The sequence below is a fragment of the Spea bombifrons genome, chromosome 2 (genome assembly GCF_027358695.1).
Source record: "Spea bombifrons isolate aSpeBom1 chromosome 2, aSpeBom1.2.pri, whole genome shotgun sequence".
Classification (NCBI taxonomy): Eukaryota; Metazoa; Chordata; class Amphibia; order Anura; family Pelobatidae; genus Spea; species Spea bombifrons.
This window is the reverse complement of record NC_071088.1, coordinates 119,620,310-119,636,223: the sequence shown is the minus strand read 5'-3', so window position 1 is coordinate 119,636,223 and position 15,914 is coordinate 119,620,310. Positions and strand designations below refer to the sequence as shown.

Here is a 15,914-nt window from a genome sequence, read left to right as displayed (position 1 = left end):
TTAAAGACCATTTGCACAAAGATGCCTTTTGGTTTTGTTTTAAGCAGCTCCTTTAACCCCTTAAGGACAATAGGGGTTATTACTCGTAGTATATTGTGGGACAATGGCTATTTTAACATTTTTCGGTGTTCCTGTTTAGCTGTGATTTTCTTCTTTCTCATTTCGTGCTCCCACACATATTATATATTGTTTTTTTCAGGACAAACAGGGCTTTCTTTAGATACCATTAATTTTATCATATCATCTAATTTACTATAAAAAAAAATGATAAAATATGAGGATTTTTTTGTTAAAAAATTACTTTTTCTCACTTTTTAAACAAAAAAACTTTTACTCATCTGCAAAAACGAATGAAAAAACCTGCTAAATAGATTCTACTATTTGTCCTGAGTTTAGAAATACCCAATGTTTTTATGTTTTTTTGCTTTTTTCTGCACGTTATGGGGCAATAAGTACAGGTAGCGTTTTGCTATTTCAAAACCTTTTTTTCCAAATCTGGTAATTCTTCCCCCCATGTGCCATTTCGGGTATCTTTGAAGCCGGCCAATGCAATTTACCCCATCAAGTCATATATTTTTAAAAACTAGACACCCCAAGGTATTTCACATGCTGGTAATTTAACCCTTTCAATGCACTAATTTTACCACCAGCCTTTGTGAAACTTTATGGTAGTGCATTTTTTTGTATTTTTTTCACACACGTTGTACTTCAGGTATAAATTTATCGCTCCTGGTATATGTCCCTGTCAAACAACACCCCAATATGTGTTCAGTAGCATCTCCTGAGCGCAGTGATACCCCACATGCATGGGTTTGTTGGGTTATTTGGGAGGTAAAAGGCCGCCTTTGTGAGGTGTGTATTTTCCTGCCATACAGTGGCAGTACAATCGGGTAAAGCCTTCTTCCCGGACAAGAAGACCGCTACAGCAAAGAAAGGGTTAATAGAGCGAAGCCCTCCCCCTTTACCCATAAAGCCAGGCTTACCCGGAACGAGTCAGTTTTTCTTCTTGTCCCATACAGGGACGGACGGCTACAGCAGGGGATTTTTTTCCCCGAAGGATTCCTCTATGGTGAGGCGCACGGGTTGCTGCCTGGGGGTCGTTATCCTCCGATTGCTCCCCGGGTGGTGAGCAGAGCGAGGTCTCCTCCGTAGCATTGGTGTTACGGAGGAGTTCTGTTGGAGCAGCTTTATTTCCGGCTGTGCGCAGTGAGTGGAACGCACGCCCGGGTGGCGTTGCGTTCCACTGAAGATCCGATCGCGCTACTGCGCATGCGCGTATCGGATCTTCTGGAGGGCGCCAAATTCAAACCTTTAAAAGGTTTTGCAGTTCCTGTCTGTTCTGCAGGGCAGTTTTCAGCACAGGATACCGTGTCACCAGCCCCCCCACACGGTTCAGAGGATTTGGAGGTAAGATTTCTTTATCTTTCCCTTCATTTGTCTCTGCCTCCAGAAGACTATAAAAAAAAAAAAAAAAAACACCCTTTCCTGTTTAAGGGTTATTTTTCTTCACTCACTAATTTTTTGTTGTGTCTTGCCAGATGTCTAGTCCGGTTTCTCCAGGAGATAAAGATAAGAAACCTGCTCCCACTCCAAGGAAGGCCACTTTTAAGGCAAAGCATGCAGCTTGCTCTGAGTGTGCTACCCCTCTTCCTGACGGATGCAGGAAAAAGTTATGTAATGCCTGCTCGGCGGAGCAACTTTCTAAGGAAAAGCAGAAAGACTTGCAATCCTTCCTGGGATGGTTCCAGGAAAACCTTGCGCAGACCTTTGAGGCTTTTCAGGTTTCAGCAGCTCAAGCCCAGTCAAAGGTTCCGAGTAGGCCCTCCCGCAAGCGCAAAAGATCTCGGTCATCTTCCAGATCAGAGCTTTCATCTGGTGAAATTTCTCAGTCCTCAAGCTCTACAACTTCGAGTTCAGAGGAGGAGTCCGTTTTTCCTACCCAAGACCTTAGGAAGTTCACCAAAGAGGTGACTCGTCTGGTATCGGACGAAGAGGTCACCAAGATTAAGGGCTTCCCTGTTCTTCCCAAGCTAACGCTGCTTATGGAAAGGGAATGGAAATACCCAGGGAAGAGGGTTTTTCTCTCCAAGCATTTCAAACATCTTTTCAAGCTCCAGAGTGATGAGCGTTGGGATGAGCCCCCTAAAGTGGACGTTCAAATAGCGCAATTGTCAAAAAAGACTACTATACCAATTGGAGGAGTCTCTGGGCTAAAAGACTCCATGGACAGGAGGATTGAAACTTCCTGCAGGCGTATTTTCCAGGCATCAGGTGCCCAATCTAAAGCAGCTGTGGTCAGTGCAGCGGTCTCCAGGGCTCAAAGCTATTGGTTACAGGCCTTAGAAGAGTGCTTGCCAGATGATCAAGACTCAGAAATTTCTCAACTTCTTAAGAATTTGAGATTGTCCAATAGCCTTCTGACAGATTCCTCTCAGGAGATGGTGAAGACTTCAGCCCGCAATATGGGCTTATCCTCTGTGGCCCGCAGAGCGTTATGGTTACGATCCTGGTCGGCGGACACAGCCTCTAAGGCGGCTCTTTGCGATTTACCCTTTGAGAAGAATAAATTGTTTGGTGCTCCGTTGGATGACTTAATTAAACAAATGTCTGAGACTAAGAGGGCTCTTCCTCAGGATAACCGTTCCAGATGGAATAGACGGTACCCATTTAAAACCTCCAGGCCCTTTCAGGCTTCTTCCAGAGCGCAGAATTTTCGAAGTTCCTTTGGAGACAAGAAGTTCCAGGATCGTCCTAAGAAGCAAGATAAGAGGAAATTCTGACAGAGTAGGGGGAAGGCTGCAGCAGTTCGCTCATGTTTGGGAACAGACTACGCACAGCAAGTGGATTCGGGATCTAATTTCCGAGGGATACAAGATCAAGTTTTCATCACTCCCCAGAAGTCAGTTTCTGATTTCCTCGTACCCTTCCCACTTAAAGAACGTGGCACTGCATTCAGCTTGCCTGTCTCTCCTGTCAAAGGGAGTAATAGAGAGGGTTCAGGCTCCTCTTCATTTTCAAGGAGTTTATTCCAGGCTTTTCCTAGTCCCAAAACCGGACGGATCATTTCGTCCCGTTTTGGATCTAAAGAGAGTGAACAGATGCATACCGTATCGCCATTTCCGGATGGAGAATTTATCTTCGGTCGCCCAGTTGCTCCAGCAGGGAGACGTCATGGCAACGTTAGACCTGAAGGACACGTACCTTCACGTCCCGATTGCTCAGTCCTCCAGAAAATTTCTGAGATTTGCAATCCAAATTCGTGGGGTCGTTCATCATTTTCAATTCAAGGCTCTCCCGTTCGGTCTTTCCTCAGCCCCAAGGATCTTCACAAAGATTTTGTGTCCGTTGACTGCATCGCTTCGGGAAATGGGGATTTATATAGTTCCCTACCTCGACGACTGGCTCCTCAAGGCCGAGTCCCCATGGAAACTTCGGGCAGACCTTTCCACCACAGTACGGTTTCTGGAGAAGCACGGCTGGATTATAAACCTCAAGAAATCCAACCTCATTCCTTCCACCAGTATCCAGTTCCTTGGCTTAGGAGTGGATTCGATATCTCAAAGATTTTTTCTCCCATCATCAAAGATCAAGAAGATCAAAAAGGAGATCAGGTCCCTTCAGTTGAGCCCAACTTGTACTGTCAGGAAAGCCATGAGCATCCTTGGTCTCCTTACGGCATCCATCCCGGCGGTCAAGTGGGCAAAAGCCCAACTGCGGCCCCTGCAATGGGATATATTACGGAATTGGTCGAGACGAGAGGAAGACCTAGACCTAGATGTTACGATCTCAAGTCAAGTCTTATCCCACCTTACCTGGTGGAGGACGCCTTCGAACCTTTCCAGAGGCCTTTCTTTTCGTTCCCCCAGATGGGTGGTACTTACCACGGATGCTTCCGGCATAGGATGGGGCGCCCATTTAAATTGTCTATTCCGGCAAGGCGTATGGTCTCTAAGAGATTCGCGTCGTTCTTCCAATTTTCGGGAATTAAAGGTGGTTCTTCTTGCCCTCGTAGCCTTCAGGACCCTGCTGGAAGGTCGTGCAGTAAGGATTCAATCAGACAACGCCACGACGGTTGCATACATAAACAGGCAAGGGGGTACTCGGGTAAGGAGCCTTCAGATTCTCTGCTCTGTTCTGATGAGTTGGGCCCAGCAGCATCTGGCAGACATATCGGCCACACACATAAGGGGATGCGACAATTCCATTGCGGACGATCTCAGCCGTCTAAGATGGTCGCAGGCGGAGTGGTCTTTAACCGAGGGGACATTCGCCTCCCTGGTTTCGAGATTTGGCCTCCCGGAAATAGATCTGATGGCGTCCAGAAACAACAGGAAAGTTACAGTTTTCGCCTCTCTCAACAGGCGGGATTCTCCGGATTTCCTGGACGGTCTGTCCATGAAGTGGGATTTCCGTCTGGCTTATGTTTTTCCTCCAGTCGCATTGATTCCCCGCGTCCTCCAGAAGATACGGGCAGACGGAGCACGGGTCCTCGCCGTCATCCCTTACTGGCCAAACCGCAGCTGGTTTTCCCTCCTGAAACATCTAAGCCTTTCGTGTTGGGAACTACCCCTCTCGGATCACTTGCTGGACGATGGGGCTCTGCATCTGGACCAGCTACAGATGTTCAAATTGACGGCTTGGCTACTGCAAGGATGATTCTGCGGGGTCAAGGTGTTGAGGAAGATTTATCTGACTTGCTGTTAAAATCTGTTAGAGGCTCGACGTCAAAAATTTATTTTCGGGTTTGGAAGAAGTTTCTTCTCTGGTATGCCTCAAAAGACCTTTCGGTTTTTCCTCCTACTATCAACTCCATTTTGCTGTTTTTAAAGGATGGGTTTTCCGCGGGCCTCAGTGTCTCTACCCTTAAGGGTCAGGTTTCGGCCCTTAGTCATTTTTTTCTGATAGACCTGGCTTCGCAGTTACTGGTCAGACGTTTTTTTAAGGCCATCACCATTCAACGTCCGCCACGGAGGGCTCACTTTCCAGCGTGGGATCTGACGGTGGTTCTTCGCGCACTCTGCTCACCTCCGTTTGAACCCTTGGAGGAAGTGTCATTGAAGATCTTATCGTTCAAGACTGTGTTTTTGGTGGCCATTACGTCTGCCAAGCGTGTGGGAGAAATACAAGCCCTTTCTTCGTCTGAGCAGTTTACCATCTTCCATCAGGATAAAGTGGTTCTCCACCTTCAACCTTCGTTTTTGCCTAAGGTCTTATCCAAATCTGCTATTAGTCAACCTCTGGTTCTTCCATCGTTTTTTCCATCTCCCTCCTCTCCGGAAGAATCTACTTGGCACATGTTGGATGTCAAGAGAGCCCTTGAATTGTATATTTCTAGGACTGCCTCTGTCCGTTCCACTGACCAATTGTTCATTTCTTGGTCTGGTCGGTCGGCAGGGAAGGCTGCCTCAAAAGCTTCCCTAGCAAGGTGGATCACAGGAACTATTCGTATGGGCTATCAAGTCTCTGACGTTCCTCTGTTGTCTCCTATCACGGCCCACTCCACCAGGGCTGTGTCTGCTTCATGGGCTGAGAAGGCTTCTGCTTCACCGGAAGATATTTGCAAAGCAGCTACGTGGTCATCGTTCAATACCTTTGTTCGTCACTACCGGCTAGATGTCTTCTCATCCTCTGCAGCGGATTTCGGGCGTAAGGTGCTCCAGGCGGTTGTTACCTAGGAGTTGGTTTCCCTCCCGTTCTTTAGGGATCTTGGTACATCCCGATTGTACTGCCACTGTATGGCAGGAAAAATGGAAATTTTTTACTCACCGTAAATTCCTTTTTCCTTAATACAGTGGCAGTACGGATTTCCCTCCCTTAATAAATTATTTTTTGCATTCAGTTTTGGTGTTCTTGTTATTTACTGACTCGTTCCGGGTAAGCCTGGCTTTATGGGTAAAGGGGGAGGGCTTCGCTCTATTAACCCTTTCTTTGCTGTAGCGGTCTTCTTGTCCGGGAAGAAGGCTTTACCCGATTGTACTGCCACTGTATTAAGGAAAAAGGAATTTACGGTGAGTAAAAAATTTCCATTTTTTTGGCCATTTAGACATCTGATCCTACTGCCCCCATGTCCCATATTTGGGACACCTTTGAACTCGGCCAATTCAATTTATCCCATCCACTCATGCATTTTTTAATACGAGACACCCTATGGGCATTTGTAATGCCAATATTTTAATTCTTTCCATGCTGGAATTTTTGTAAAGATAAAGAATTTTAGGACTTGCTTATTAATTTTTTTTTTTTTTTTTTTTTTTGGTGACAGTGGGGATTTTTATATGTTACCATATTATTATTTTTTTTTTAATTTTTTTTTTTTTTTTTTTTTTTTTTTACTAATCACTCATTAGTGAGCTGGGCTCCATTGACCTTGCATGGTTGGATGCAGTACCTGCATTCAACCTGCAGGAGGAGCTCGAGAGTTCACAAGAGGGTCTGGATAGACCCTCTATGAACTCATTTCTATTGTTGATGCCATCCTGTGAATGACGGCAACGTCATTTACAGGATGGCACTTGTGGTTGCTCTTCGGAGCAATCACAAGGTGATCGGGGTATCGAGGCATGTCAGTAACACCATTTATGCTTAGGAAGCGATTCAGATCGCTTCCTAAGCTGTTTTAGCCGGGCGCCGCCGCGATCTTTCATGATCGGTGCGGCGGCGGCCATTTTTCTTCCGGGGAGGGCTGCCAAGGGCTGCCCTCCCCGGATCCACGGTCAGCCTCACTTGGGAGGCTTCCGTGGACGCTGCAAAGCCGCCGATTGCGGCAAAAACGCCGCGATCGCGGCGATGCAGCTATTTAACGGCAGCCCGTACATGTACGGGCATTGTCGTTAACCCGTTGCACGGCAACCCCGTACATGTACGTGGATTGTCGTTAAGGGGTTAAGACTTGGGGTTACTACCATAACATTTTGGTGTCCCTTGATGAGTCCAGGATCTCGGTTTACTATACATGTCAGCACTCTGATGAAGTGGTTGTTTTCCTGACAATTCCCATTTTAATCAAGTGGCTTTTGCTTTTTTTTTCTGCCATTAATACTTTTATAGAAATAAGCATCAAATTCTCATTATCAAAGCTAAACCACATTAATTATTAGGTGCTTTCAATAAAAAACAACAACATTAATGTGTTTCACTGACAATCCACCACAGGATAAAAAGATCCATAAATTATCTAAAAAGCCATCTATTCAAAAAATATTTTACATACTTATACCTTAATATATTTAATTTGGTTATTTGTGAGCATTAACAGCTGTGGGCTGTTAATCACAATTTTGAATAAAACAAGCATCTATATTCATGGTCAGTCATAAAATATGTGAACTTGATGTGTACATCACTCTGAACTACACATACACCCATTTACTCCCTTCACGCAGCTGAAGCGTACTATGGTCTCCATCTGTATGGTCTCCACAGATAAAATGGCAGGTAATGCCACCTGCCATTTGGTCATTGCTGGTTATTAACATCTCCATCTAGTACATTCTCAGCTGTTCTTAACTTTCATTGTTTTGGTAGTGTCTGCAGGGCCTCTATCAGGGTGGTACGCCTGGCGCTGATGTACCGGGACCGACCAGGCAGGAAATAATCAAGGTACCCAGCGGGTTCATGTAGCATGAGGTATGACGGAGAGAGGGTGGTGGGTGTGTGTGCGTGTATTTATAGTGCCGGTATAAGTCGGTGTGTATATTTTATATATTTATGTGTAGTGTTAGAAGTTGTATATGCATGCATCTATAGTGTTAGAGTCAGTGTGTGTGTTAGTGTATGTTGTTGGATAGTGTGTGCATGTGTATGAGCGTGGTGTTAGTGTTTATGAGCATATGGTGTTGTGTGTGTTACTGTAAGGCATTAGCGTGAGTGTCCATGTCAGCTTATTGTGTTAGATTGTGTGTGCATTTTATGGTGTTAGCATGTGTGTGCATGAGTGTATGTTCTTACTGCATGTGTGTGTTACTGTATGCTAACACTAACCTTAGGCTCGCCTTTTGTCTCATAAGGTGTGCATACGGGAGGATTATAAGGTAAGACATTATAAGACATTAATACTGAGCTGATTTTTCATGTCAAACCTAATGAAGTCTTCCTTGTACAATGAAATCCTTTCCTCCATAGACTTTCATTAGTTAGGCTGGATGAATAAGACTAAGACATTGTCCTTTTAACTACGCGACACTCAGTGTTTTTTTGTTTTTTTTTTTTAAAAATCTTTGTGCAAGTGAAGGGGTTTCATGTCAACAGGGGGGATTCAAGGTGAAATTTGCAAAATTCAAGTTGGCTTTAGTAAATTTGCAAGTTGCACTTTTGCCCAACTACTGCAAATTTGTTGCTGCAAACTCTCATTTGTAGTCAACTTGCATGCACTCACAGTTTAGTAAAGAGACCTCTGCTTATTTACAGTGCTGTTCCACTTAGACAAAGCATTAATTGTACTCACTAATATACAAATAACTTCAGCAGATTCTTTTAATGGTCTAATTACATAGAAACACTACAGAAACATTTAACAAGTTATCTTTTTATGGTAACAACCTATCAGTACCTGCATTTGTTTTTCCAACTAAAATGATCAGTGATTCCGATTGTGCATTAAGCATTTTATGTTGCACTCCCCCCATAAGCATGACCTGTGAAAGTCAAGATTTCTAATCTAGATTGGAAAGAAAGTGGTCGTGAGCAAAGTAAAATATACGTTTAAAAATATATATTAATGAGACAAAATTTTAGTCAACAATATATTCCTGGAAAGATCTAGAAACTTAGCAGTGCTGGAAATGATGTTTTCAATGCAGTTACGACTTTGAAACCCTAAGTTCCTAAGTCGTTATAATACTAAAATGGCAGTGGTTTTATTATACTGTGAATGTTTACTTTGAGTAATTTAGGGCAGCAAGCAAGTTGAATATGATCGATTATATAGACTCTAGTGATTTGTACTAAAAGATACATTTTCAATGTATATAGTGCATTGGTTATGTCTTCAATTTAGTTCTAATAATAAGTTGACTCAGGTAAAGATTGACTTTCATTGTCGGCTTCTGTTTTTGAAAGGAACCATATTTCGTCTTTGTAACTTCTTCATCTAATACACCACACACATCTCTCCTACTGCTCATGTCAATGTCTTCTGTCATACCGGGTCTTTTGATGTGACAAACCCAGCCAAGTGCTGGTCTTACATATGGGTCTTCACTCCTGCCTTAGGTTTTAAGTAAATTGCTTTCAACTTCTTGGCTTCCTTAACTAAACCATGAACTGTCTCTGCAATTTGTAGCTTGCCCACCTCTTGCTCTTAAATCCGTCTTAAACATTATAGACTATAAATCAAACATTAAATGTTTGTCAGAGGGAATAACCCCTATGCATCTTAGGCCAATGCCTAGGTTTATCACAATGTTGGGGGTTCTGCTATGAACAGTGCAAGCAAAAAAGGACAATTTGTTTTCATCATGTACTTAATTATTCTTTAAAGCATGCCTATTTAAGTACACTTTGTAGAACCCATTGGAATCAAGCATCATGGAAATAAATCGTGATATTTCATAATATAAGTGTGATGTTGAACCTCTTAACCCCTTAAGGACAATGGGTGGTCCCAAAATCCATTGAAAACAATGCATTTTCAGCCCGTACATGTACGGGCTTTGTCATTAAGGGGTTAAAATGGATGTTCTTACTGGTATTTACTTGCTCATAGAAGCAAACAATGCAGTCACCTTTACACTATGGAATTAGCTGTTGATGTATAAACAAATGTAATGTAATCTTGGGTGCCAAGATATATGGAAACTGATTTCTACAGAGTAAAAAAAATAAGCATAAATGCAGCAGAATAAACATTTGTCTAGAAGCCTGAGGGGCTGGCCGTTTTTTTTACATGGATACGTTTTAATCAGTCTGTAATTCCTTCAAAAAACGAGAAAACATGTTTTTCGTGAGATATACTTGAAAGAATGCTTTGCTTATTTTATTGAGAAGTTACAAAATTCATATATGTATATGAGTGACAAGCACTTTTACAATGCAAGCAAGAGCTTTAGAACACAAGTAATTATATATACTGTATAGAATGTAAGTAACGAAACTAAAGATTAAATATGCATGATTATTGTTTAATTATTGCTCGCTGGCAGTGCTTTCACTATAGTGTAATAGTGTATATAAGCACTTCAGCAGTGGTGTCCATGGCCAGAGCTGTGCTTGCTTTTGGAGACGTGGCTGAAACCCGAGCTGAATCCCCCCTTATGATGGTGGCCAGCACTTGATCCATGGGACATCCCTCCTGAGTGGTGTTTTCCTCCAGTGCTAGAATGCACCACAGCTAGAAAATGAAAAGATCAGTTAATTTACTAATATGAGTCACTTGGTAATTATGCAGTGGTAAGTTGCTTACTGCCTCTAAAATGTAATTAAAATATATGTAAGCTTAACATACATTAACTTGTGCAAAAGTTCAATATGTTTCAATATGTTTGCTGTTTAGATTAAATGTACCAATAGATTATAAGATCGCAAGAACATGGCCCTCTTCTCATTCTGTAGCAATATGCTATTTTTGTTCAATTTATTAATTAATTAATTATTCATTTTGCATATTGTTCATTTTAATGTTATTGTTAATTATGTATTCTCCCCTCATTACAATAATGCTACATGTATCTCCTGGAGCTCTGTAAGTAAAATGTAAAAATAATAATGTCAATTCCAGTGTTCAAATTGTTATATCGAACAATTTATTCTATTGCAGATGGTTTTATATATTGCAGGGCTATATTACCCACCATTTAACCTAATAGATTAAAGAGCAGGATATTGGTAGTTTTTGGCAATGGGGATGTACACCAATGGCTTAAACATGGTCAGAAATGGGATATTGGCTCACTCTTTTCCACTAATGATGCTATATAAGTAAGTTTGCTGAATGCAATCCTTGTTTTGTTGTTAGATTAACAATGGCAAGTATTATTTAGCAATAATAACAGTAGGCATTTATCAGCCCCTTTAGTTTAAAATGAATTGCCTATGTGAATCCCTTTAGTGAATCTCATGTATAAAGTGGCTTATGTTTCAAATAAAAATATTAAACAAGATGTTACTTACAGATATTAACAGGACCATCTGAAGCCAATCTGAAAGAAAACACAAAATAAGATCCACCTTATATTTATTTTTTGTTAGATGCGAGTAAGTATATATATATATATATATATATGGATTAAGCCGTATTAGACACGATGTACCAATAGATTATAAAATCACAAGAACATGGTCCTCTTCTTATTCTGTAGCAATATGTTATTTTTGTTCAACTTATTAATTAATTATTCATTTTGCATATTGTTAATTATGTATTCTCTTAAGTATTATGTTAGTCCAATAAAAAAGGTATTTTTTGACATTATATATAATGTTTATATATACAGGCTCGGACTGGCCTTCTGGGATACCCGATATATGCTCCATAGGCACCCGATCTGGCACATGCAATTTTCAAAAGTTTGAGGTCACTTAGAAATGAAATGTGAAAGAAAAGACAATTTCATCCATTAAGATAATGTCAAATGGACCAGAAATACAGTGTAGTTACATTCACCTGCACTCTTCTCCTTCCAGCATCTTCCTGTAGGTGGCGATCTCAATATCCAGAGCCAGTTTCACGTTCATCAGCTCCTGGTATTCTCTCAGTTGGCGAGCCATGTCCTGCTTGGCCTTCTGCAGAGCAGCTTCCAGCTCAGAAAGTTTGTTCTTGGCATCTCTGACAGCGGCTTCTCCACGTTCCTCAGCCTCAGTTATAGCAGCTTCCAGTGCAGAGCGCTGAGAAAACATTAAATAAGGCATGTTTTAGTTTTTGAGATGCTTGCACATTGCATATACCTAAAACAAAATTTCAGATATATACACTTAAGTTATATGTTATAATAATTGACAATATTATTTGTGTTATATATAAAAATTTTGTGAAAAAGGCATTTTTTTTACCTGAGCTTTCACGTTGTCAATTTCTGCCTTTAGTCTTTGAATTGTTCGGTTTAATTCACAGATCTCATCTCTACTGCTCTGCAGATCATTTCCATTTCTTCCTGCAGCCAAGCGAAGCTCCTCAAACTGCAAATGAATACACAGAAATATGTTATCATAATTCTATTCTTAAATAAATATTCTTTCTCTGATGTGATTTAAGTTAAGATATATTCACCCGTGACTGGTACATGGCTTCTGCCTCAGCTCTACTCCTGTTAGCGATCTCCTCGTATTGAGCTCTGACCTCAGCAATGATTCCATCCAGGTCCAGATCACGGCTGTTATCCATGGAGACAACCACTGAGGTGTCTGAGATCTGAGCCTGAAGCTGGGCAATTTCCTGTAGAAATATTACAAAAAGGAGAGATATGAAATGCCTTCTCAAGTAATTAATAACCATTCATAGGGTAGAACTGCCCTACAAAATACAAACAGTATAATATAAACAGAAACACAAAACAATAATAATTATGATAATAGTATAATAATACAATAATAGTATAATAATGCTACAAACTTAAATAAGAACATGAAACTCAAGTATGTACATTCTAGTTTGTTTTCAGTAATTTTGAAAGCAGAACAATTTTGTTATTAAAATGTATTTTTAACAAGAAAAAAAAAAGAAAATCTATTTACTGCATCAAAGAGAGTTCTCAGGAAGTTGATCTCATCAGTCAGGGAATCAGCCTTTGCTTGTAACTCAGTTTTGTTCATAAAAGCAGCATCTACGTCCTGAAAATGAGAGAACGCGTGGTAAGAGAACAATAATAATTTGACATTAGTTAACATTGCTTGTTTATTTTATAAATTTTCTATTCAACATGTATATAAATTATTTTACTCTTACCCTCTTTAGTCCAACAAACTCATTTTCAGCAGCTGTTCTTCTGTTGACCTCTTCTTCATATCTGTTATGTTAAAAAAAAATTGGAAGAATACATTTTTAATTAGTATATGAATTTCATTTATTTTGACAATATAATTTATTTATTTTGAGTCATGTGGGACTTCCAGATCCAGACAGACAAGCAGGTAGTGGGCAACCAACCCGACATCATGGTGGTAGACAAGGACCAGAAGACAGCAGTGGTGATAGACGTAGCGGTGCCAAGTGACAGCAGCATTAGGAAGAAGGAGTATGAGAAGCTGTATAAGTACCAGGGCCTGAAAGAAGATCTAGAGAAGATGTGGAGAGTGAAAGCCAAAATGGTCCCAGTGGTCAGAGGAGCACTTCTAAGCTGAGAGAGTGGCTATAGCAAATTCCAAGAATGACTCCAGAAGAGTGTAGTGCTATGGAACAGCTAAGATACTGCGGAGAACCCTCAAACTCCCAGTCCTCTGGTAAGAGATATATCTGTGCTGTGTTAGAACCTAATAATGTTCTAAATGTTTTTACCGCAACTGTACTTCACAGAATCAATGAATGAATGAAGAAACCTCTACCTTCTCCTTATTTCCTCTACATTTTGCTCCATGCTGTTCCTTTCTGCTTCCAGGTGAGTTTTCTCACATTGGAGACTCTCCAGCTGCCTCCTGAGGTTACTGATAAAAGCCTCAAACAGGGGCTCAATCTGACACCTGGCAGTTTTCTGGTCTTGCAGAAGAGCCCACTTAGTCTCCAGCATCTTGTTCTGCTGCTCCAAAAACCTTACCTGAAATTGAATACATAGTACATACACAGTACATGCTTTAATAGAGTGGTCTCAGAGTATTCAGAGATTTCTGTAGGAAATCTTATATTAACACTGTGTCATTATCAAAAAGTTTTGTTTTTTAGTTGCCTATTTCTTTTGGTATAAAATTACTTCTGTTAAGCCTAAAATCAACTGATACTTATGCAAAAGATTATATTTGTAAATTACCATATAACTAATAAAAAAACAATCATTGTGCTTTGAAATTTTCTAAACATGAAAAAGAATCAAATTTGCCTTCCTTGCTTTTTGCATGACCTTGTTTCTATGTTTTTGCACAGTAGTGCTCGTGAGAATTAAGCAAATGTTCCATCTTGTTCTTGTAGTGTATAGTTTCTTAATAATCCTTTAAATGACAGCCATGCATATTGAAAATATTGGTCAAATATATATATATTTCAAAGGTTGTCCTCATTTTGCTGATGCCACATGGGCTTTGAGGTAAGTACAAACATTTAATTTTGCTGACATGTACATTATGAACAAGGCAGTCCAGATCATTTTTTATTTAAGTATGTTATGCATAATGAATTATGGAAATAATTGACAACATTTTAAATATTTTACTATGTGTGATATATATATATAATGCGACAAACCAAGCACAGGGAAACTACCTCTTCCCCAACAGTCTCTCTGATTATCAAGCTAAAGGGGGTTTAATACCCAGCAACTGTGCCTGATGCAGGCCCCATGGGACTCCCGGACCGGATCCTGCAGACCTTTAACCTTTTGGAAAAGCCGGCATGGATTTTCCACTGAACAGGGGAATGGAGCATTGGAGCACCCTGCTCTCCAATTGCTTCACCCCAAGAACCCATATTTACAGCATCACAATATTTATATAAAAATGTATATATATAAAAAAATTTGATCTTAGAGCTGTTATAACATACCAAATTATATATATATATATATATATATATATATATATATATATATATATATATATATATATATATATATATATATATATATAGTAAATTATGCAATAAAATAACCTTACCTTGTCAATGAAGGAGGCAAATTTGTCATTGAGTCCCCTGATTTGGTTTTTCTCTTCAGTTCTCACTCGCTGGATGCTTGGGTCAATCTCCAAGTTGAGAGGTGCCAGAAGACCTTGGTTCACAGTTACTGAGGTGATACCTCCTGAGCATCCTCCAAATCCAGAGCCCATTCCACCAACACCATGTCCAGATCCATGTCCACTTTTTCCTGAATGGAAGCTTCCAAATGAGATCTTATGTCCCTTGGATCCAATACTGTGGGCGCTTCTGCTGCTGAAACAATGCTGTGTCTTGTGTCCATGAGCTGCAGGTTTGGAGTGGTGGGAGAAGGTGCTGTGTGCACTGACATGTTTAGGTAAAGCTACTGAACAGGAGCTGAAGTGCTTGTGTCCAGAGGTGCTAAGGCTGGAGTGATGAGACATGATGTTTCTCTCAGAGGAAAAGGTAGGAAGGTGAGGAGATTAGTTACAGTGTGCAAGGGAGATGTATATCCGCCAGAAACAAACCTGCTGCTTTTATACTTTGTGAGGGTGTTAACTCACCCAAAAATAATGTTACTGGCTCTTATGATCATTGTTTGATCAGATTATGACTCTCTAAAATAAAACATTTACATACCTACATCATCAAAGACATAAACTTTAGTGTTGGCTTCCTTGAGTATAAAACTATTTTACAGGCTTTTTAATTTGTTTTTAGCTTGTTTTGGAAATGGTCATATTTTAGAAGGTCTGTAGCCGTTCAATAAAATGCAGGCATTCCCAAAGTTATTGTTTAACTTAAATTATTAAACATTTCATTTGCCTTTATTTGCATTAATAAAGTGCTGGGAATTCATATGCTTATGAATGCTTCATATGTTGCTTTATCATATGTGAGTGACCTTTGTGGAAGTATTTACTAGCTACTTATTTTATATACATAGAAGTTGCGCTATATTATGTTGTTTCTCTTTTTCGTTTTAGGATTGATTTGTATTAATATAAGTATATCACATTATTTTTGCACAATCACTGGTTGGTATTTGATTATTTGGTATTTTATTCCGTTTACAGTGAACAGGCGTAATCACTGTTTAGGGTTTGTAGCACTCAAAATATATAGTGAAACTTTATACGATTAGAGTAAAGTTCTTTTTTTTTTAGGGAATGTTCTATCACTAATGTAATATCCCCTATTTCCT

General features: G+C 40.2%; 1 protein-coding gene across 1 annotated transcript; it reads right to left on the bottom strand.

Moving 5' to 3' along the window:
• Positions 1-10,064: 10,064 nt before the first annotated feature.
• On the bottom strand, positions 10,065-15,183 carry LOC128474017 (keratin, type II cytoskeletal cochleal-like). The gene is made up of 9 exons (XM_053456257.1): positions 14,731-15,183; positions 13,474-13,682; positions 12,878-12,938; positions 12,667-12,762; positions 12,203-12,367; positions 11,986-12,111; positions 11,600-11,820; positions 11,107-11,135; positions 10,065-10,327 (listed from the first exon to the last, which is right to left on the bottom strand). The coding sequence occupies exons 1-9, from the start codon at positions 15,151-15,153 to the stop codon at positions 10,176-10,178; spliced, it is 1,482 nt and encodes a 493-aa protein (XP_053312232.1). The 5' UTR covers positions 15,154-15,183; the 3' UTR covers positions 10,065-10,175.
• Between the last annotated feature and the right edge of the window lie 731 nt (positions 15,184-15,914).

Coding starts and splice junctions, on each gene's coding strand:
- LOC128474017 (XM_053456257.1), bottom strand. CDS start 15,153: ATGTCTCATCACTCCAGCCTTAGCACCTCTGGACACAAGCACTTCAGC. Junction 13,683..14,730: donor TTGCCTCCTTCATTGACAAG/GTAAGGTTATTT, acceptor ATTCAATTTCAG/GTAAGGTTTTTGGAGCAGCA. Junction 12,368..12,666: donor TGAGAACTCTCTTTGATGCA/GTAAATAGATTT, acceptor ATATTTCTACAG/GAAATTGCCCAGCTTCAGGC.